The sequence below is a fragment of the Poromitra crassiceps genome (genome assembly GCF_964638095.1).
Source record: "Poromitra crassiceps genome assembly, chromosome: 10".
Classification (NCBI taxonomy): domain Eukaryota; kingdom Metazoa; phylum Chordata; class Actinopteri; order Beryciformes; family Melamphaidae; genus Poromitra; species Poromitra crassiceps.
In genome coordinates this window covers 44,665,348-44,687,866 of record NC_139631.1, presented here as the reverse complement: position 1 = coordinate 44,687,866, position 22,519 = coordinate 44,665,348, and the positions used below count along the sequence as shown (strand labels likewise).

The 22,519-nt window shown below is 46.6% G+C and overlaps 1 protein-coding gene across 1 annotated transcript in view; it reads right to left on the bottom strand.

The window, feature by feature from the left end:
• Window positions 1-1,116: 1,116 nt before the first annotated feature.
• The window catches only part of sncaip (synuclein, alpha interacting protein), a gene marked incomplete at both ends in the record, with an annotated part of 33,869 nt that continues 12,466 nt past the window's right edge, over window positions 1,117-22,519 (bottom strand). The window contains 5 exons of the mRNA XM_083644239.1: window positions 1,117-2,131; window positions 2,710-2,799; window positions 12,280-12,449; window positions 20,352-20,477; window positions 20,711-20,824. Of these exons, the coding sequence (XP_083500365.1) occupies window positions 1,117-2,131; window positions 2,710-2,799; window positions 12,280-12,449; window positions 20,352-20,477; window positions 20,711-20,824 (1,515 nt within the window). The remainder of the gene's footprint in view (window positions 2,132-2,709; window positions 2,800-12,279; window positions 12,450-20,351; window positions 20,478-20,710; window positions 20,825-22,519) is intronic.

Genomic DNA, 22,519 nt, shown 5'->3' with positions numbered 1-22,519 from the left:
TGTGGACAGACTACCAGTGTCCTGAGGCCTCATTTATCAACAGGTGCCTAGAATCCTAAAACTACTAAAACTATGACTAACTTGTCCAGTGACTCTACGCCATCCAATCTGTGATTCACAATGTAGTGTCGTCTTGCAAAGGTATCCCACGCAAAAGTAGTGATGCAAAAAAATAAGAGGAAAAAAATAAGTTATAAAGTAAACAAGACAACTTAGGCCAATAATTTGAGTCTTGCTTAAGCACATTTTGGTAGACAAGTGCCTACACCTGCTGCGGGCAATTTATCAATCACAGTCCAACAGGCCTTTTTCACAGCAGCCATTTTGTGTCTAAAAGGCAGGAAGTAGCACAGGTGCACCAAAACATTCATTAGGGTTTCCAAACTTCCAGTCCATTTAGGTGTTCCAGTGCTGTGGCCCTAATTAGTGAGTTGGTTGCACCTGTGTTTACCCTGCCTTTTAGACACAAAATGGCAGCTGTGAAAAAGGCCAATCGGGACATTCCACATGTGGACCCGCCCCAATCCAACCATAAATGGTCAATGCCAATTACAACGTGATGCATATAAATGCACTTGATTAATTGAACAGGGACATTGCATGCAGGCGTGTGCACAGTCACTGGATAGGTCAGTCGGTCTTTTAGTTCATCCTTACTAGGGTTCCTACGCACAGTTTGATCAATGTGACCCCTGACCTGTTGCCATGGTGATATAATGTAGAGTACCGCAGGGATGATGTATTTTTGTAGGCCAACCCTTAAGTCAATGCACCTCCGGTTCCCTCGGCTAAAAGTCAATGGGATTATTGGCGCATTTCCTGAGAATGGCAATTTTTAAGAATCACATTTACGCTTCAAAAATCCCTAAAAGTGGTCTTCATTTGTGAAGATTACCTTGCTGAACACAAAGTTTGCCGTTTCATAAACCTTTGTTAACTGCAGACTTTATTTCAGACATTTAACCGAAATCCCCAGACAAAAATCCCATTGACTTTGAGATGAGGGAACAGGAAGTCCTCTATTGGCTCACACATTCCTCTCATGAACGCTGCCTCGTGTGACCTGGCAGCTGTTCAGTACGAGGTCACCTCCCTGCTCTTCAGGAGGCACTGCATCTAAACGTTGCTGGTTTTGCTCTTGGTCTTGGCTCCTCCCCCTCCCGCTTTACTCTCCGCCCACTTCTTGCCTGCTAAGTTCTGACAGCTGGAGGATTTGACGGCGGCGCCTGATTGGCTGCCGCCGCCGCCGCCGCCCCCGTTGTTGTTGTTGTTGTGGTTGGTGTTGCCACTCAGCGACTCCATGATGGAGCGGAACGTCCCAAACGGACGCTTGCTCTCGGAGCCTGTGGGAGTCCTCTCCTTCCCCTGATGGCCTTTGGCAGACTCCGCCTCCTGGCCCGAGCTTTTGTGCACCTGCTCGTCGAAGGTGACTCTGAGTTTGAGGTTGTGGGAGGTCTTTCTGCGGGAGGACGGCGACTTCAGAGCACTCTTGGGGCTGGTAGCCGGCTTCTGCCCATTGGCCGGGTCGTGGGAATCGGCGGCGGCGTCTAGCGGTTTTCCATCAGGGGCCTCGGGGTCGCTGGAGGTGGGGGAGGGGCTGTAACCTGCGGCGTCCACGGATTTGGAGCCGCTCTGGGCAAACGCCAGCTTCCGCTCAGCAGTGGAGGAGGAGGGGACGTGCTTCCTCGTCACCGGGTGGAGGTGGTCGGAGGCGGGCTCCTCCTGGGTGACGGGCAGGTGCGTGGGCCTATCGGGTCGCGGCCCCGTCGCAGTCGTAGGCGGGGCGGCGTGGTTCTTACCTTCCTCCGCCGGATAAACATCTGAATCCGATTCGCTGAGAGAGCGCTGCATGATCTGTTTGAGTCTGGCCAGTTTGAGCTCTCTCCGCTCCACCAGCCCCGCCTTGCGGGGGGCGTCCCGGGCCAGGCCGCCCGTGGGAGGCAGCCTCTCTCTGGGACAGAGCGGCTCAGATGCCTCCTTCCCCAGGAGCTGCCGCAGCACCGAGTCTGGAGCCACGCCCGCCTGCCCTGTAGCCACGCCCCCCTGACGCACCACCCAGTGCCCGTCACTGGGAGTCCCCTCCGCCGTCAGCGTCATCTCCGGCCACGCCTCCACTGAGGCCTGATGGGAACTGTAGTCCAGAGGAGAGAGAAAGTAAACTTACTGTCGGTACACATGTTGTTTACACCTTGCAGTACTGCTGCCACTGCTATGGCATGGACCACTATGACAAACATAGCCAGTTTATTTGGCCTATCAAGAGTTGAAAAATTGGAAGAAACACCAAGGCTCAGGATTAGGGCTGCAACTACCGATTATTTTCATTGTCGATCAATCTGTAATAATCTGTCAATTATTTTCTCGATTAATCGATTAGTTTGTTCTATAAAATGTCAGAAAATTGTGAAAAAACGTGGATCAGTGTTTTCCAAAGTCCAAGATGATGTCCTCAAATGTCTTGTTTTGTCCACAACCCAAAGATATTCAGTTTACTCTCATAGAGGAGTGAAGAAACCAGAAAATATTCACATTTAAGAAGCTGGAATCAGAGAATTTTGACTCGTTTTACTTCGTGCCGGCCGAAGGTGGCCGAGCCATCCAGAACATAGAATGTTTGAGAAAGATCATGAACCGTTAAACAGGTAGAAACACTGACTGGCGGGGGCTTTAAACATGGATCCAGTGTGTGTGTGTGTGTGTGTGTGTTACCTGGGGGATCTAGAAGGCGTCCCCTCTGCTTTACTGGGGTCCAGCAGTATCTGCAGCTGGTTCTGTAGAGCCATCCTCTCTGTGGCCTGTCTGCACGGACGGACAGACAGACACACATGTTTTTACTGGAGAGGTTTGAGACTAGGGATGCAGCGGTTTCCGGTTTGAAGGTATACCGCGGTTTGAAAAAGTCACGGTATCAAAACCACTAAGATTTGCCGTCATACCTTCCCCACGGTATCAGCTGTTTCCCCAAAACAACGTGGCCAGGTCGCTTGCAGAGTGCTGTGCAGTAGAGGTCTTCACGGGTGTTAAAAATCCCAAGCTTGATTTCTGGACTTCATTTACCATAATGCATCACTCCCTCACCTGTTCCTCTTGCACCTCACCCAGCTGCTCACAATTACCTAATCACCCTGCACACTCCCTTCAAAACCTCAGTCAGTTTCACCCCCAGTTGAGAGCTGGCCTGCCACCATTGTGCAGCACCAAACAAGCAAATGTTTGCATCTCTTTGTTAGTATTGAACCTGTGAAAACCGCAAGGTGATGCCCACCAGTAAGTAGACAACTATGTACCTTTTTATGTTAACTGTGTACCTTTTTATGTTATGTTTGATTTATCTTTACCTGATGTCATGCATCTGAGTTATGCTTATCTTGCCTATGAACAGGCCCTGTCCGACCAGTGGAGCCACACACCAACCGGTGTGAAACCTATTTTGACCTTAATTTAGTGGATGCATAACAAATCTTATATTCCTTTTGTTATTTTTAGTTAGTTCTGGTGGGCACATCAATGTACTAATCCTTTGTTGTTTATTATTGTACAGAAATCATCCATCCGTACATCCATTCATCCATCCAATCAACCTACGCCGAACCTACTACAAAATAAATGGTTAAACGGCCCTTGGATCCTTGTGTTTTAATGTGCACACCAGTCAGAGGCTCTCTGATCCACAACCCATTTTCCTCAACCAACATCTTTGAAATCTAACTACCCCACCAATCACAGTCTTTTTCATGGTCCTTCGAGCAGCCGGATTGAGCCTCTGACTGGATATGGATCCAAGGGCCGAACTACAGCCTGAGACGGAAGCAAGCATGAGACCAAGTAGAGAGAGGAGGCCACCACCATACCTCCAGGACTACAGAACCGAATTCTACGGCCACATGGAAGGAGCAGCAAGTCAACCCTATGCCTCCTCCAGCACAGGCATCCCCTATCATCATCACTATATCCAGCCTGGTGACCAAGACCAATACACTACCATTAGTGAATCGCACTCCGAGCCGGCCTATGCACAGACTGTATATGAAGAAACAGGTAGAATTACGCAGTCGATGCAAACGCTCCCATGCCACGAGACTCATTCCCCTCCAGTACAGGCATCCCCTATGTCTACTCCATTACAGTCATCCCCTACGTCTACTCCATCACAGGCATCCCCTATGCCTCCTCCAGTACAGGCATCCCCTGCATCGTCTCTAATACAGGCATTCCCTACGCCTCCTCCACTCCATGTACCTCCAGCCCATTCCCCATTACAGCAAGCCTATGTGCCTCCTCCACTCCATGTGCACCCGGCACTACCCCCTTTGCAGCAAGCCTATGTGCCTCCTCCACTCCATGTACCTCCAGCCCATTCCCCATTACAGCAAGCCTATGTGCCTCCTCCACTCCATGTACCTCCAGCCCATTCCCCATTACAGCAAGCCTATGTGCCTCCTCCACTCCATGTACCTCCAGCCCATTCCCCATTACAGCAAGCCTATGTGCCTCCTCCACTCCATGTACCTCCAGCCCATTCCCCAGTACAGCAGGCCTATATGCCTCCTCCACTCCATGTACCTCCAGCCCATTCCCCATTACAGCAAGCCTATGTGCCTCCTCCACTCCATGTACCTCCAGCCCATTCCCCAGTACAGCAGGCCTATATGCCTCCTCCACTCCATGTACCTCCAGCCCATTCCCCAGTACAGCAGGCCTATATGCCTCCTCCACTCCATGTACCTCCAGCCCATTCCCCAGTACAGCAGGCCTATATGCCTCCTCCACTCCATGTACCTCCAGCCCATTCCCCATTACAGCAGGCCTATGTGCCCCCGCCAATGCAGGCACCTCCAGCGCTCCCCCCATTGCAGCATGCCTATGCGGCTCCTCCAATGCAGGTGCATCTACCCCAGCCTGCCTATCCACCCCAGCCTGCCTATCTACCCCAGCCTGCCTATCTACCCCAGCCTGCCTATCTACCCCAGCCTGCCTATCTACCCCAGCCTGCCTATCTACCCCAGCCTGCCTATCTACCACAGCCTGCCTATCCACCCCAGCCTGCCTATCCACCCCAGCCTGCCTATCCCCCCCAGCCTGCCTATCCACCACAGCCTGCCTTTCCACATCAGCCTGTTTTTCCACCTCAACCTGCTCCTCTTCCGCCCGTTGACCTGTTGTACCCCTACCATCAAGCACAACTCCCCGCAGCTCCAGTATGGCCACCACAAGCCATCAACTACGCCCGACCCAGATTTTCTCGTCTAGAAGCCCCTTCATTTCCCAACTTCACCCACGACGACCCCCATGAGTTTGCCATGCTAAAAATGGCACTCAAGAATCTCCTACCCCCTGAAGAACCAGAAACCTACAAATATCACATCTTACTAGACCACCTTCATCTGAGCACGGCCCGACACATAGCACTTTCCTACGCCTATGACCCATTCCCTTATACCACAGCTTTAGCAGCACTAGACCAACAGTATGGCCAACCCCATCATTTAGCACTTGGAGAAATACAGGCCATACTAAACCTCCCTAACGTCCCTCCCGGGAACGCCGACAGTTTCCATCGATTTGCGGTAAGGGTCAGATCAATGGTGGGTATGTTGCAGTCACTAGGACAGCACGGGGCGGCAGAACTGGCATGTGCATCACATGTACACCGCCTGCTAAGCAAATTACCAGCTGAATTCGTGGCCAACTTTGCCCGGCATGTCCATACCGTTCACCCAGATGGACATTACAATTTAATTGACTTCTCTGCCTGGCTTCAAGGAGAAGCACAGTGCCAAGCGCTAGCAGCCCAGGTCGCCAACCTCCAAACAGGCACCTCCCAATCCCCAAGAAGTGAGTACAACCCAAGACCAACTACCATACTCCACAGCACCACTGAAGCGACCCAAGGCACGTTTCCTAAAGCCAGACCAAGACACAGGTTCCCATGTCCCTACTGCAAGTGCACTGATCATTACCTGACTTTCTGTGAAAACTTGAGAGCCCTGAGTACAGATGAAGTGGCTAAATGGATTAAAGAGCAAAGAAGATGCTGGAGATGTGGGAGGTTACATATGGCAGCAACCTGTGACCTGAAGAAACCCTGCCCTAAGTGCAATGGCAAGCATTTGGGTATACTGCATGACGTGAACCAACCACCCCCTACATCCAAGGTACTGTACATGAACCCACAAAGTAACTCCCCCCAAATTCTCCTAAAAGTAGTTAAAGTTAAATTATTCCATGGCAATCGAACCCTTGAAACTTATGCTATCCTGGACGATGGCTCAGAGCGCACCATGTTGCTGCCTTCAGCCGCTGAGTACCTCGGTCTAAATGGGGCGGCCGAGAAACTTCACCTCCGCACTGTCAGTCAAGAAACAGAGTCCATGCAGGGCAGGTCAGTCACCATAAACATTTCTGGAGCAGCCAACTCAAAATATACTATTGAAGGGGCGTTCACATCAGATCGACTCTCACTAGTAGAGCAGACATACCCCGTCCATAAGCTGAAGCAACGCTATCATCATTTATATGGTGTACCTGTGGAAGCATTTTCCAATGTACAGCCCCAGAACCTGTTCGTTTCCCATCTGGTTCGCAAAGGGGACCCGTAGCAGTACACACTAGACTCGGCTGGGCCCTCCAAGGGCCTACGTTCCTATCTGGACGACAAGACAACCCACATTGTCTATTCACCTCCATATCAAGCTGCTATAATGAGCTAAAGTGTGATGTGGATATCCTTCCCTATAGGAATGAGGTGGATGGAACCAAACACCAAGCTCCCCCAGTCAAGGGTTTCCCCACACCTCCTCTGGTCCAGGTGCCCCCTCCAGTCAAGGTACCCTCTGCCCCCCCTCAGGTCCAGGCACCCCACGTGCCGCCTTCAGTCAAAGTGGCCCCTGCACAACCTGCAGTCATCCTCTACCCCAGGAGACAAGAGTCCATACCACAGAAGTTGCCACCAATAGTAAGTGGGACTTTCAACCGGAAGCCACCGTATAACTCTTGTGGTAATGGACACCACTTTAACTCACCACACCACACCCAAAGCTTGAGATTCAAGAACAATTCAAATACCCCATATTTGAAGGGGCGGCTGTTAAAAATCCCAAGCTTGATTTCTGGACTTCATTTACCATAATGCATCACTCCCTCACCTGTTCCTCTTGCACCTCACCCAGCTGCTCACAATTACCTAATCACCCTGCACACTCCCTTTAAACCCTCAGTCAGTTTCACCCCCAGTTGAGAGCTGGCCTGCCACCATTGTGCAGCACCAAACAAGCAAATGTTTGCATCTCTTTGTTAGTATTGAACCTGTGAAAACCGCAAGGTGATGCCCACCAGTAAGTAGACAACTATGTACCTTTTTATGTTAACTGTGTACCTTTTTATGTTATGTTTGATTTATCTTTACCTGATGTCATGCATCTGAGTTATGCTTATCTTGCCTATGAACAGGCCCTGTCCGACCAGTGGAGCCACACACCAACCGGTGTGAAACCTATTTTGACCTTAATTTAGTGGATGCATAACAAATGTAAGCTTATATTCCTTTTGTTATTTTTAGTTAGTTCTGGTGGGCACATCAATGTACTAATCCTTTGTTGTTTATTATTGTACAGAAATCATCCATCCGTACATCCATTCATCCATCCAATCAACCTACGCCGAACCTACTACAAAATAAATGGTTAAACGGCACTTGGATCCTTGTGTTTTAATGTGCACACCAGTCAGAGGCTCTCTGATCCACAACCCATTTTCCTCAACCAACATCTTTGAAATCTAACTACCCCACCAATCACAGTCTTTTTCAACGGGTCTACTCGGACCCTAGGACCCGGGACCCGACCCGAGACCCGTACGGGGCCGGGTCCATATTTCTTATGGTCAATTAAGGTCCCCACGGGTCCGGGTCTATTTATCCTTATGTGTAATACCCGAGTGGATCCGAGAAGACCCGTGATCAGCGCTGATCACGAGAGAAACGCATCAAAACAGCGCACGTGAGGCTTGTTGTCACAAACTGCAAGTAAATCCATAGAGAAAATAACTAGCAAAGAGCGTTCCATCTGCAACGAAAATTACATTACTTCCTCGTTTACATGAGGCGCATGTATTGTGAGCGCATGGGTACACATGCGTCTCAGGCAAACAAGGAAGTGATTTTCGTTGCAGAGAGGTAACCCTCTTTCTGGTTCCTCTCGCTATGGATTTACTTTGAAAATGACAGTTTCCCGTACTTTGGATTATTATTTGATGATCGCATGGTGAGTACACAAGTCACAACATGTATGTGATTGTTTCTAGCGCTGTTGTGTGTTTTTGGGCAAATGAACGGCGGTAGCATATTAGAGACTGCCACTGTAGTAGGCTACTATCTAACTAGCGTTAACAGTAGCAGCCCCCATGTTTCACTGTGAAACGCACTTTCTAATGCACGCACAGTGAAGATGTTGGTGGCGTGTCCCTTCACATTTAACATTAGCCATGTGGCTTTTCAGTCAGCAAGAAGAATAACAGAAAACGTGGATTTATTTTTTTATTACACATTTCTTGGCAGGGATGAATGGATAATATGCATTACGTCACGGTCAGGCAGTGTCCGGGGCAGCAGCTCGACAGCGTCAACCAGGGGAGAATAACGTTAGCTAATAAAGATGCCCAAAGTTTCATTTGATATAGCCTACAACTTGTAGCAGTTAACAAGCAACTTTGACGTCGGCACCACTAGTCTCTGCCTCGGTATTTCTCGGATCTGCACGGGTCTCAGATTTCTAATAATAGACGGGTCCACTCCGGGTCCGGGTCCGACATTTATCGGTTCTGAACGGGACCGGGTCTCAGATTTCTAATAATAGACGGGTCCACTCCGGGTCCGGGCACAAATGTCCCGGGTCCATTAGGGTCCGGGTCCGTGATTTTGGACCCGTGAAGACCTCTAGTGTGCAGTTTACGTGGCCCCTCCCCCTTGCTGCATGCCTACCTAGACGCACAGCAGTGAGGAGCTGTCCCTGTGTGTTTATAACCGTGTGTGTGATAAAGCAGGAGAAAGCAAGGACACCCCTGAACTTTCCCCCCCATCTAAAAAGACAACGTCGGCTGTATGGGAATATTTTGGCTATTGTAAAATCACAGATGGCCGCAGCCTCAACGCGAGACTCATCAGGACTCATCAGGACTGATGAGTCTCGCGTTGAGGCTAAGGTGGCCAGGGCTTAGGTCTGCGTGAGTAATAACCCATCGTTATTATTTGTCAAATTCAAGGTACATTAAAACTTTGTCTTGCTTCAACATACATGCATCGCATAAACCATTTCCACCTGCAGGTTTGAGGAGTAGCTAACATAAACGTCAGATAAATACTCTCTCTAGGCTAATGTTACCCACTGAGGCAGCTAACATGGCTAATTAGCTACCTAACACCAGCTATCTTTCTCCACTAACGTTAACGACACGTTAGTTGACTGAGCGAACGGCGCTGTACAGCAGGTCGTTATCAAAACGTATTGCACTGAAGAGAAGTAACATTAGATAATGACGAAAGACTCCTCCAACCTGGCAGTGGAAAATTATGCACAAATTTTGTGTGTGTGTGTGTGTGTGTGTGTGAGAGAGACAGAAACAGGGACAGCGCATGGGACAGAGGCTGTGTGTGTGTGTGTGTGTGTGTGTCCTATGTCTGAGACAGAGTGGGGGTGTACTGTATGTGTGAGGAAACAATAATTATTTGTGTCCAGTGTTCACCCATTACAAAAGAGAAGCGTGTATTTGATATTATTATGTTTTAGTTTCACATCAAATTAATTAGATTAAATCGTTTACATGAATAAGGAAGAACCGTGGTATTTTTGTCCAAGGTTATCATATCGTCAAAAACTCATACCGTTGCATCCCTATTTATATCCCTACTCCGGAGAAAGCCTAAGCGAGAAATGCTGTTTCCCACTGCCTGCCTGCAGACAGCAGCATTCATTTGTATTGGATCACGTTCACGTCGCCATGTATCCCAAGCATATGTCGCCGTAGTCTGCACGGGGCGTTGTCAGAGGAGAAGTCTGCACGGAGCGCAGAGTCCTGCGCGGGTCTGATTTTCAAGACCCGGTTCCGCCCGGCCCCGCGACGTGCAGTACCGACCCCGCTCCGCGAACCCGCTCATATGATCAATCAGTACCGCAACCCACCCCGCCCCGCAGACATGAGACCCGCGCTCCGATCCGGAACCGCATATATATAATAACCGTTAATCTGCAGTGCAAACATTTTGTAGTGAACCTAACGAAACCGCCAGTTTCACACGGGAGGCGAACAGCAGTCTTTCTGGCCGAGACTCGTCAGCTGATGTACGTTAATTAGCTTTTAGCAGCTGCTAGCTCACTAACCAGCTGGATAGCTCTGCTATCAGACACAGACAGTAACTTACAGCAAGTAAAGTGACTTACCAGCTATTTCCAATATGTCCGGTATAATCCATACTGCCTTTATGATTTGTTATGCATCCATGCGATGTTTTTTCTTTATTAGTTAGCCTGGCTTAGCCAGTGACTCATAGGAATAGACTATGTGACAACCAGGAAAGACTAGTGACTACTGGAGAGTCAGTTGACAGCCGGAACAGGGACGGCACCCGGGTAGCAGTATGGGTTAGCTCCCCAGCCTGCGTCTTCCGTGAGGAAGAAGCCCAACAACCCACGAGAGGCCTTTTAGGAGGGCCATTCAAGCCGCAAGTGGAGACTGCAGTGCCACCAAGTACTGGTACTGCATGGTATCCACCAAGATACCATCACCTCGGAATGAGATGTTTGGAGCGGGGGAGTCTGGTGCAGCGCACAGGTCCTAGACCTGGTGAGACGAGGGAGGAGCCCGGCCGGGTGGCAACCCACAGAGCCCAGTCCCTCTACGTACCAGTATGTGCTAGAGACAGGGACAGTAGGAGAGTATGTGCTAGAGACAGGGACAGTAGGAGAGTATGTGCTAGAGACAGGGACAGTAGGAGAGTATGTGCTAGAGACAGGGACAGTAGGAGAGTATGTGCTAGAGACAGAGACAGTAGGAGAGTATGTGCTAGGGACAGTAGGAGAGTATGTGCTAGAGACAGGGACAGTAGGAGAGTATGTGCTAGAGACAGAGACAGTAGGAGAGTATGTGCTAGAGACAGAGACAGTAGGAGAGTATGTGCTAGAGACAGTGACAGTAGGAGAGTATGTGCTAGAGACAGGGACAGTAGGAGAGTATGTGCTAGAGACAGAGACAGTAGGAGAGTATGTGCTAGAGACAGTGACAGTAGGAGAGTATGTGCTAGAGACAGGGACAGTAGGAGAGTATGTGCTAGAGACAGGGACAGTAGGAGAGTATGTGCTAGAGACAGGGACAGTAGGAGAGTATGTGCTAGAGACAGGGACAGTAGGATAGAGGACATGAAATATTTAAATCATATGACTCTAGTTCATTTGCATTTCACCTAAAAAAAGACAGGTCACTGCTTTCAAGTCGGAAAATGACTTTGATTGGCTACAAAGTTCAACAATCACCTATTCGCCAACTGGGGTGCTGCTTTATGACATCACTAGGGTGGCTGTACAGTACAGTATAGAGTGACAGGCTAGTTACATGTTGTATTAAGTATTTTGAATTCTAACAGGCTCACAGCAGCTGTTGTTTTTCTGACTTGGATTGTGGTTGTTTTGATTCATCAAAAGGTTAAAATTCCTTACTACTCTACTGTACAGCCCCCTAGTGATGTCATTAAGCAGCGCCCTAGTTGGCGAAAAGCTGAAATGTTCATCTTTTGAGCAAATCTAGCTAGACTTGAAAGCAGTGTCCTTATCTGAGGTGAAATGCTAATTAACTAGTTATCAAAGTTTCGTCCTACCTGCTGAATCCTATGGTCTATGGCATCACCAATGACATCACAGTGGCTCGAGTGACATCACCGATGACATCACAGTGGCTCAAGTGACATCACCGATGACATCACAGTTGCTCGAGTGCCATCACTGATGACATCACAGTAGCTTATTACATCATTAATGACATCACAACTGCTCGAGTGAGATCACTTATGACATCAGTTGCTTGAGTGATCACAACTGCTCGAGTGACATCACTAATGACATCACAGTTTCTCGAGTGACATCACTGATGATATCACAACTATAAACTATAAATTGGCAACTGTAATAATGACAGCAACTGTAAGAAGAGAACAACAAAAAGAGAAATGGAACTCACCCACTAACACTAAAGTACAGTTGACAGTCATCAGTAACTTAGCGTATTGGAACTTACTCGTTGAGCTGTTTGGTGAGTTTAACAACCTGCGATGCCAGCGACATGCAGGTTTCCACGACGACCAGGTAGCGGGCGCAGGTGGTGTGTCCCTGCCGCTCGGCACTCTGGGAAGGCCGCTCCCCCTGCTGGTTGTGAACAGTCACATTGGAGCCGTACTCCACCAGGGTCTGCACACACACACAGACACACACACACACACGCACACACAGACACGCATATACACACAATTACTACTGATATTACAATTACTGTTATTATTACTGTACACTATTACAGTCTGTACAGAGAGAGACATATTCTTACAATATTCCTTTCACCATCACCATGGCCCTTAAAATGTCTATTATTATAACATGACTACGCGTCGGGAAACAGGGTTAGTAAACAGTAGAACAAATATTGCCTCAGATTAGTCTCGCTTGCTAGACTCTCTCTCTGTTTCACGCTGTACCAGCACAGGAGAGTCTGGCTGCTGTTACTCTCACTCTGGTACAGCGGGAAAAAAGTCTCCGTTATCTTTACAACCATCCACTGAAAGTACCACGCAGGCCTGTTTTATTGCACAATCCAAATCTTCGTCAAAACTTGCCATTTCCAGCGTGTAGCAACGAGCTAGCGTTATGTTTCACAGCAGCGGAGGCATTTGATATCGACAGATTGGGCACGCAGGGAGCGCAAAGGAAATCCATAAATGGTCGCAGCCGGTTAGTCATTGCGGGTCGAAGCCAATAGCAGAGCTTGCAGGGAGCGGAAAGGGATTTGGACACTTGCCTGCTTCCAAGTAGTCAGACTAGGCTCAGATTGGGGTGAAGATACTCTTTCATATATATATATATATACTGTATATATATATATATATATATATATATATATATATATATATATATATATATATATATATATATATATATATATATATATTATACTATAATGCGAACTGAGTTAACACAATTGTTATTGAGCCTATGACCCATTGATGAAAGCCCTTGCATCTCTCTGTATTGCAACATTTATGAACTTGTGTCTGTGTCACTTTCCCCGCCCCCCAAACTAAAAACAAAACAAAAATATATCACAAGTGGCGCACAGTTCTTGATGTGTTTCCCATCACCCAGCACCCGCCAGAGAGGGTAGGTGGAGTCGATGCAACTTGCTGTTGTTTCCACGTTATTATGATCCCACTGGAGATTTGGGCAGAACACACCCTGCCTGCGCCCGCCTACGCAGCAGTCAAGCTCCAGGATTGACCCGGAGTGAGCCTTTTGTTCCCTTTTGACAGCTCAAATCTCCCCCCCCCCACACACACACCCTGCCCAGCCATGAGTGTCATAGCGATCTCCAGTGGGATCCATAATAGAGCAACTTCTTCTTCTGAGATGTGCGCGCGGTCGGCGTCCAAGCGCTGCATTACCGCCCCCCACTGGCCAACTTGAATGTATTAAGAAGAAGAAAAACCTTCACCTCACATATGCGCCACTGTGTGGATCTCATCTGCACTTACTGCTCATGGCCACAGGTGTTGTCAGAGACAAGAAAACTGAAATCTTCTGTATTATCACTTTAAACACACGCACACACACCCACACACACACACACACACAAGTAATGTGTTTTATTAAGGACCAGGTGGCTGAAAATCTGTCAACCTGTTAATCTGGTATAAACAGAGGCATGAAGATAAGAGCCAATGACAGATGAGCTTACTCCCACCCTGCTTGTCTCTATATAACACACTTCCTGTTTGGCAGCCAATCAAGAGCCTGGTTTTGGCCAGAGGGCCGACCAAACAGGAGCTTCTGTACTTACTTTCCCTGTTGAACAGCTTCAGGCACATTAATGCTGAAATGTGTACATGTGTCCCAGAATGTTGTCCTAGTTTAAAAACATTCATACTGTAGTAAAGGTGGGCTTTCATCCCTGTACCAGCGCTGAAAAAATGATGAATGGCGATGAACGGAGAATAATAGGGATGCACGATATATCGGCAATCATATCGGTATCGGCCAATGTTGGTCATTTTTTAACATATCGGTCATATCGGTATCGGTCAGATGTTGCAATGTTAATATCGGTTATCATTATCAGCCAAATTCTTCAAATTGATATGAAATAATGCAGTAAATCTATGATTTATGGGCTTTTCCAAAGGCTTTGCAAATAAAGAAATGCATAAGTTTTTCAAATTCAGTGTTAACATGTGTTTTTCAGTATGTACAAAATGTGATGATCATAAAAATGTGGTTTTATACAGATCATATCGACATCGGTAAATATCGGTTATCGGCCATAACAGCAATGTTAATATCGGTTATCGGCATCGGCCAAAATTTTCATATCGGTGCATCCCTAGAGAATAACGTTAGTTTTTGATCCCAATTTAATTGTTTCCTCACTGTTCCTGCCCCCCTGTGCCATGTGATCTATAGGAATTTCTAAACTGATGATAAACAGCTATATTTAGCATTATATCTTCCATGTCTTTTTTTTTAGCCTCTTCTTGTCAAGCGCTTTGTAAAACGTATTAAAATCTGACTTTGCCTCCATGATATCAAATACTGGATGTCTCAGAGCTATTTACAACTTACTGACTGCAAAACAGTCCTGGCCCCTTGCTATTTCACAGACTTTATAATCCCAGGTCCTCAGCTTAGGCTTAAGACACATATATCATTATTAATATAATAACATTATTACAACAACTGTGCGAAACAATCGCTGAGTTGAGGCCTGGCCCAGGAAAGCTCTACTTGGCCGTGTTGAGGAAAAGCAGCTATGTTATCTGAAAGACATCATTAACATCAGAGTGTTTTGATTGGCGGCCAGGCTGGCCAACAGGAAACAGACAGGACTGATAACATCCGCCTCTCCGTCAGCTGGGTGTGCCAGCCAGCAGAAAAACACAGCAGGCGTTCACTGGAGGCAAACCTGCTTCCAAGTCTAACTAAACTCTTTTCTTATAATGAATGAATGTGCCGTCATGATGTGTGGACCTGAAGAAGTCTCAAGTCACACCACCTGGATGGATAAAGGTTCATCACATTTAGAATGTGACATTAAATCGCTTTTGTTATTACTGGGCTCGGGGGCTGCAACTAACCATTATTTTCTTTATCGATTAATCTGTGGATTATTTTCTCAAGTAATCAAATATCACAAAATGTTGAAAAATGTTGATCACTTCTTGCCCAAAGCCCAAGATGACATCGTCAAATGTCTTCTTTTGTCCTGATCAACAGTCCACAACCCAAAGATAATAGTTGATAATAAAAAATATATTTACATTTAAGAAGCTGTAACAAGTCAACACTATTTTTGTTTTATTTTTTTGTTTTTTTAAATTAATAGATTAGATTATTAAAAAAAATAGTTGGCAATTAATTTTCTGATGATCAACTAATTGACTAATCATTGCAGTTCTAGTTGGCTCAGGCTGCTGGTTAACGGACAATTCAGCTTTTTTTACAACCTGGACCTTATTTCCAGCTTTAATTATGATTTTTAACTCACCCTGATAACTTTTTTTTTTTTTACTGGATCCACCACAACGTTATCGATTTATTTATTTTACACGTACACGTGTCGAGCAGCGGCCTGGAAACGAGGAATACGGGGCATGTGTAACGTGTGTATTTACAGTACGTCCTGTAAATATCTTATTTTCTGATACGCAGCGGCTCAAATCCTTATTATATCATAGAGACAATGAGAAAATGAACGATCGGTGCAGCGTGTTCATCCAGTCTCTGTCTGCTGTCCGTCACATTGAGAGATAGAAGCTCCTGTTCCCCTCGTTCCGTTTATAATCCTGACGTTAGTCCAAACTGGCTCAAATAAATACAGGCGGCCATCAAATTCAAATGCATCATCTATCGAAATCAGATAAATATCCATCCTACACTGTTTATCCATCGAGTGCTCTGAGCTCTTCAATGAGCCTGAGCTCGGAGTCCCCGGATGGAAAACAGAGCAATGGATAGTTGGCAGAGGTAAATGCAGCGGGTCACATTCATATCAGTATCATATAATAAGGATATGAGCCACTGCGGGTCAGAAAATAAGCTATTTACAGGACGTAAATACATGCTCCATATTCCTTGTTTCCAGGCCGCTGCTTGGCGCGTAATAACGTTGTGGTGGATCCAGCAATAAAAAAAAATCAGGGTGAGTTAAAAATCATAATTAAAGCTGGAAATAAGGTCCAGGTTGTAAAAAAACAGAATTCTCCTTCAAAGAGATGGAGCAACCAGACAACCAATCACAATGAAGACAAGGCAACCAACCAATCACAACAAACAGAAGGAGGCGACTTTTGTATGAAGGCAACTGACAGTTTAGAACAGTGGTTCTCAACAGAGGGTCCAGGCACCACCAGGGCTGCTTGAGGGGGTTCCAGGTAGGGCTGCAACAACTAATCGATTAAATCGATTAAAATCGATGATTAAATTCGTTGGCAACGAATTTGATTATCGATTCGTTGCCTCGCGATTAGTTGGACCGCAGAGCCATCTGTTTTGTTGATATTAACAACAGCTGACCGCAGCTGCTGCGGCGCAGTGCTGGCTACGTCACTCCCTGGCCCCGCTGTCGCGGAGCCGACTACGTCACTCGCCTTGCGCACGCGCAGTAAACGACAAACAAGTTGAGAACGAGAAAGCAGCTCGACCCAAAACTTCCCAAGTTTGGGAGCACTTCATATTAACTGGAAATAAAAAGTCTGTTACGTGCAAAATGTGCAAAGCCGATCTTGCATGGCATGGAAGCACAACGGCCCTGCGTGAACACCTTAAACACAAACATGTTGGATCATTGGATGATGGTGAAGGGAGCTCAGGAGCCGGGTAAGTTAACTTAACTTAGCGTTATACTACTACAAACTCGATATGCATGTAAACTAATGTTACATTATTAGACCCATGTGTATTGTTGTTTGAAGTGGAAATGTTCGTCTCACAGCAGATAGTTTGTTTTGTTTATCTAACGTTAACAGGCGATGCGCCCGCACCCAGGTCGACAACGTTAACGTTATAGCCGACCGGCTCGTTAACGTTACGTTAGCTTGCTAACGTAGTGGTAGAGCAGACGTGGTATGTAAACTCAGATAGTTTGTTTCGTTTATCTAACGTTAACAGCTGATGCGCCCGCACCCAGGTCGACAAGCATGGTGTGTTAAGCCGACCGGCTAGTTAACGTTACGTTAGCTTGCTAACGTTAATGGTAGAGCAGACTTGGTATGTAAACTAAAAGAGGGGTTGTTGTCCCTTGTTCATTGGTGTGTGTGCTACACTACAGCTGCTACAGTCTGTCTGCTTGTGTCTACTATAGCTGCTACAGTCTGTTTGTGTCTACTATAGCTGCTACAGTGTGTCTGTTTGTGTCTACTATAGCTGCTACAGTCTGTTTGTGTCTACAGGGCTGGGTTGTCTCTGTATTTAGCAGACTCACATTGTACTCATCCTGTGGGCTAGTCTGTGTTGCGTATAGGTTCTGTTGTGGAGAGGATCTCTCGACTTGGCCTGCTCTTTCTGTGTTGATTGGGGCATGCAGGCAAACTCCCTGACCACCATGCCTCTGCACGAGAGACATACAGCTCCCAACATCGCAGAGTGGTTGGAGGAGGTTGTAGCTAGATTTGAAATTCCTCCTAGCACTTTATTTAAGAAGATATGAAGATATCTTTTGCACTTACACCATACATTTGTATGTATTTTGTATTCGTTCATGCCGTGTCAAAGCTATTTGATGTAGCAAAGCCCAGGTGGGTTTTTGTTTAACAAAAAAAAAGTTGTTTTTCAATAAACGGATGGAAACAATATCAGTGCATTTTTTTATCCGATTAATCGATTAATCGACAACTAACCCTACTGATTAATCGATTATCAAAATAATCGTTAGTTGCAGCCCTAGTTCCAGGTGATGATTTTGATTAGCAGCACAAAATGTGGTTGAGGCAGCGCTTTTTCTACAAATGTATATAAATGTATATAAATGTATAGGGAGAACTAGAACATCTAAAACAGTGTTTTCTATTGGAAAGCGGTCATGGCAGGAAACTTTGAATCCTGTAGCCGTACCTGTATACAGGTGAGGTGTCCATACTGAGCTACTACATGGACAGGTGTGTTTACCTGTATACAGGTGAGGTGTCCATACTGAGCTACTACATGGACAGGTGTGTTTACCTGTATACAGGTGAGGTGTCCATACTGAGCTACTACATGGACAGCTGTGTTTACCTGTATACAGGTGAGGTGTCCATACTGAGCTGCTACATGGACAGGTGTGTTTACCTGTATACAGGTGAGGTGTCCATACTGAGCTACTACATGGACAGCTGTGTTTACCTGTATACAGGTGAGGTGTCCATACTGAGCTACTACATGGACAGCTGTGTTTACCTGTATACAGGTGAGGTGTCCATACTGAGCTGCTACATGGACAGGTGTGTTTACCTGTATACAGGTGAGGTGTCCATACTGAGCTACTACATGGACAGCTGTGTTTACCTGTATACAGGTGAGGTGTCCATACTGAGCTGCTACATGGACAGCTGTGTTTACCTGTATACAGGTGAGGTGTCCATACTGAGCTGCTACATGGACAGGTGTGTTTACCTGTATACAGGTGAGGTGTCCATACTGAGCTACTACATGGACAGCTGTGTTTACCTGTATACAGGTGAGGTGTCCATACTGAGCTGCTACATGGACAGCTGTGTTTACCTGTATACAGGTGAGGTGTCCATACTGAGCTGCTACATGGACAGGTGTGTTTACCTGTATACAGGTGAGGTGTCCATACTGAGCTACTACATGGACAGCTGTGTTTACCTGTATACAGGTGAGGTGTCCATACTGAGCTGCTACATGGACAGCTGTGTTTACCTGTATACAGGTGAGGTGTCCATACTGAGCTGCTACATGGACAGGTGTGTTTACCTGTATACAGGTGAGGTGTCCATACTGAGCTACTACATGGACAGGTGTGTTTACCTGTATACAGGTGAGGTGTCCATACTGAGCTACTACATGGACAGTTGTGTTTACCTGTATACAGGTGAGGTGTCCATACTGAGCTGCTACATGGACAGGTGTGTTTACCTGTATACAGGTGAGGTGTCCATACTGAGCTACTACATGGACAGGTGTGTTTACCTGTATACAGGTGAGGTGTCCATACTGAGCTGCTACATGGACAGGTGTGTTTACCTGTATACAGGTGAGGTGTCCATACTGAGCTGCTACATGGACAGGTGTGTTTACCTGTATACAGGTGAGGTGTCCATACTGAGCTGCTACATGGACAGGTGTGTTTACCTGTATACAGGTGAGGTGTCCATACTGAGCTGCTACATGGACAGGTGTGTTTACCTGTATACAGGTGAGGTGTCCATACTGAGCTGCTACATGGACAGGTGTGTTTACCTGTATACAGGTGAGGTGTCCATACTGAGCTACTACATGGACAGCTGTGTTTACCTGTATACAGGTGAGGTGTCCATACTGAGCTGCTACATGGACAGGTGTGTTTACCTGTATACAGGTGAGGTGTCCATACTGAGCTACTACATGGACAGTTGTGTTTACCTGTATACAGGTGAGGTGTCCATACTGAGCTGCTACATGGACAGGTGTGTTTACCTGTATACAGGTGAGGTGTCCATACTGAGCTGCTACATGGACAGGTGTGTTTACCTGTATACAGGTGAGGTGTCCATACTGAGCTGCTACATGGACAGGTGTGTTTACCTGTATACAGGTGAGGTGTCCATACTGAGCTACTACATGGACAGGTGTGTTTACCTGTATACAGGTGAGGTGTCCATACTGAGCTGCTACATGGACAGGTGTGTTTACCTGTATACAGGTGAGGTGTCCATACTGAGCTACTACATGGACAGCTGTGTTTACCTGTATACAGGTGAGGTGTCCATACTGAGCTGCTACATGGACAGGTGTGTTTACCTGTATACAGGTGAGGTGTCCATACTGAGCTACTACATGGACAGTTGTGTTTACCTGTATACAGGTGAGGTGTCCATACTGAGCTGCTACATGGACAGGTGTGTTTACCTGTATACAGGTGAGGTGTCCATACTGAGCTGCTACATGGACAGCTGTGTTTCCGTTCTGGTCGACTTCATCCAGAGAGATCGCCTGTTCCTGCATGAACTGAAGCAACCACAACAACACCTTCTCCTGAGAGAGAGACATAGAGAGAGAGAGACACACAAACACACACAGAGAGAGAGAGAGAGACATAGAGAGAGAGAGAGGGGGGTAGAGAGAGATAGAGGGGGGAGGTAGTGAGATGAGATTCAGGATACATACAGTAAGTAAGTATGTTTGTGTACATAGCGGAATATATCAGTGTGTGTGTGTGTGTGTGTGTGTGTGTGTGTGTGTGTGTGTGTGTGTGTGTGTGTGTGTACCTGTCCGTAGCGAGCAGCGTAGTGGATCAGACTGGGGTGTTCTCTGGTGCAGCTCAGCTCTGCGATGGCCTCTGTCTCACTCACCATCCACCTCACACACTCCAGATGACCGTTCTGAGAGAGAGAGAGACACACACACACACACACACACACACACACACACACAGACACACAACAAGTTCTTAGCAACAAGTTCTTAGCAACAAGTTCTTAGCTAAACCCTCCAGTGCCAATTAAACCCAACCCATAAACAGCCCCAATGATCAACAAAACTAATCCGAAATAACAAACCACAAACAAAACTCCACAATACAAAACAGACAAACTTGATAAACAACATTTTACGTCCTACAGCAGTGATGTGGGCCATTTGAGCTAACGCTATTGTAACAAACATTACTAACGTGATTAATAAGATGTAGCCCAGCCTGTCAGCTTTCAAACCATGTCAGGCTCATTTCAATTAAATCTAGCTGCTAGCAAAGAAAAGTGCAGTGCATGGTTTTCCTATATGGAGGGTGGTAGCCGGTGAAATGCTTGTGGATTTTCTTTTCAAAATAAAAGCCCCACGATCACGCTATTCCAACGAGTTCGCCTCCCTCCGAACAGGCGCCCCGAACGACCAGAGGAGGCACCACATCAGCGACCAGGATATTGCATGTTTTGGTGTGGGGTTCCTATATGAAGGAAACCCCCAGGGAGCACGGGGAGAACATGCAAACTCCACACAGAAAGGCCCTTTTGACGACCCCACGCGGGCGGTGGGCACTCGAGGACATGCGGACGGGCACGCACTCCCTCAGCGCTCACATAGAAGGTGGGAATCGAACCCAGGACCTTCTAGCTGCGAGGCGACAGCGCTATCACTGCACCACCGTGCCCCCCTTGGTTGTAGTCTCAGGCCAAGGCTCTTAGTCTAGATGATGTGCTACATGTGATGAAACACATCACCTTTCTGTCCTTTCCATTCCACCAGACTGACTCACCTGACACTGCCGTGTGTTAGTCTACACTGCAGCTACGCGGGCACCGTGGAAAAATATCATCTTAGTCGCGTGTGTTGATTTTCAGATTTCAAAGTAGGCCGCGGCATTCTTAAGTCCTACAGTAAAGCATTTAGAATAGGGCTGGGCAATATAATCGATACGGCAATATATCGCGATATTTTATTTCCCGATACTGTATCGATACTTGGACGCCAAGTATCGGGATATAAAAAAAAATATATATATATATATATTATTTTTTTTTTGCAGGCCATGCCATGCCAGGCCTCTGCATCTGGTGATTACCACCCCTAATCGATACTGTATCGATATTTCCCATATCGATGCGTTCAGTAACACTCAACACTCAGTAGTTTTGACTAAATTTGTCCACTAACTTATCAGTATAAAGTGATGTACATATTATTACACTACCTGGGTGGTACACAGTGTGTTGTATCTTTAGCTCTATTATTTAATTTTGAGTAAATTCTGTAGAATATCGCAATATATCGCAATATGTATCGCATCGCAATATATCGTGGTACAATCGTATCGTGACCCAAGTATCGTGATACGTATCGTATCGTGAGATCCTTGCCAATACCCAGCCCTAATTTAGAACACTTCCAAGTACTTTGCACATGACGAAGCTCAGGTGACAAAAAAGCTCGTCATTCTGCTTGTCAACCTACATTTATGAGCTTCAAAACTATTTCTAGTGTTTGAATTTCCCAATCATCTTTACAAGAGAATGAAAGTCTGAAGAATGAAAACTGATGAAGCGCCAAAATAGACAAAAATCGATATTTTCTCATAAAAC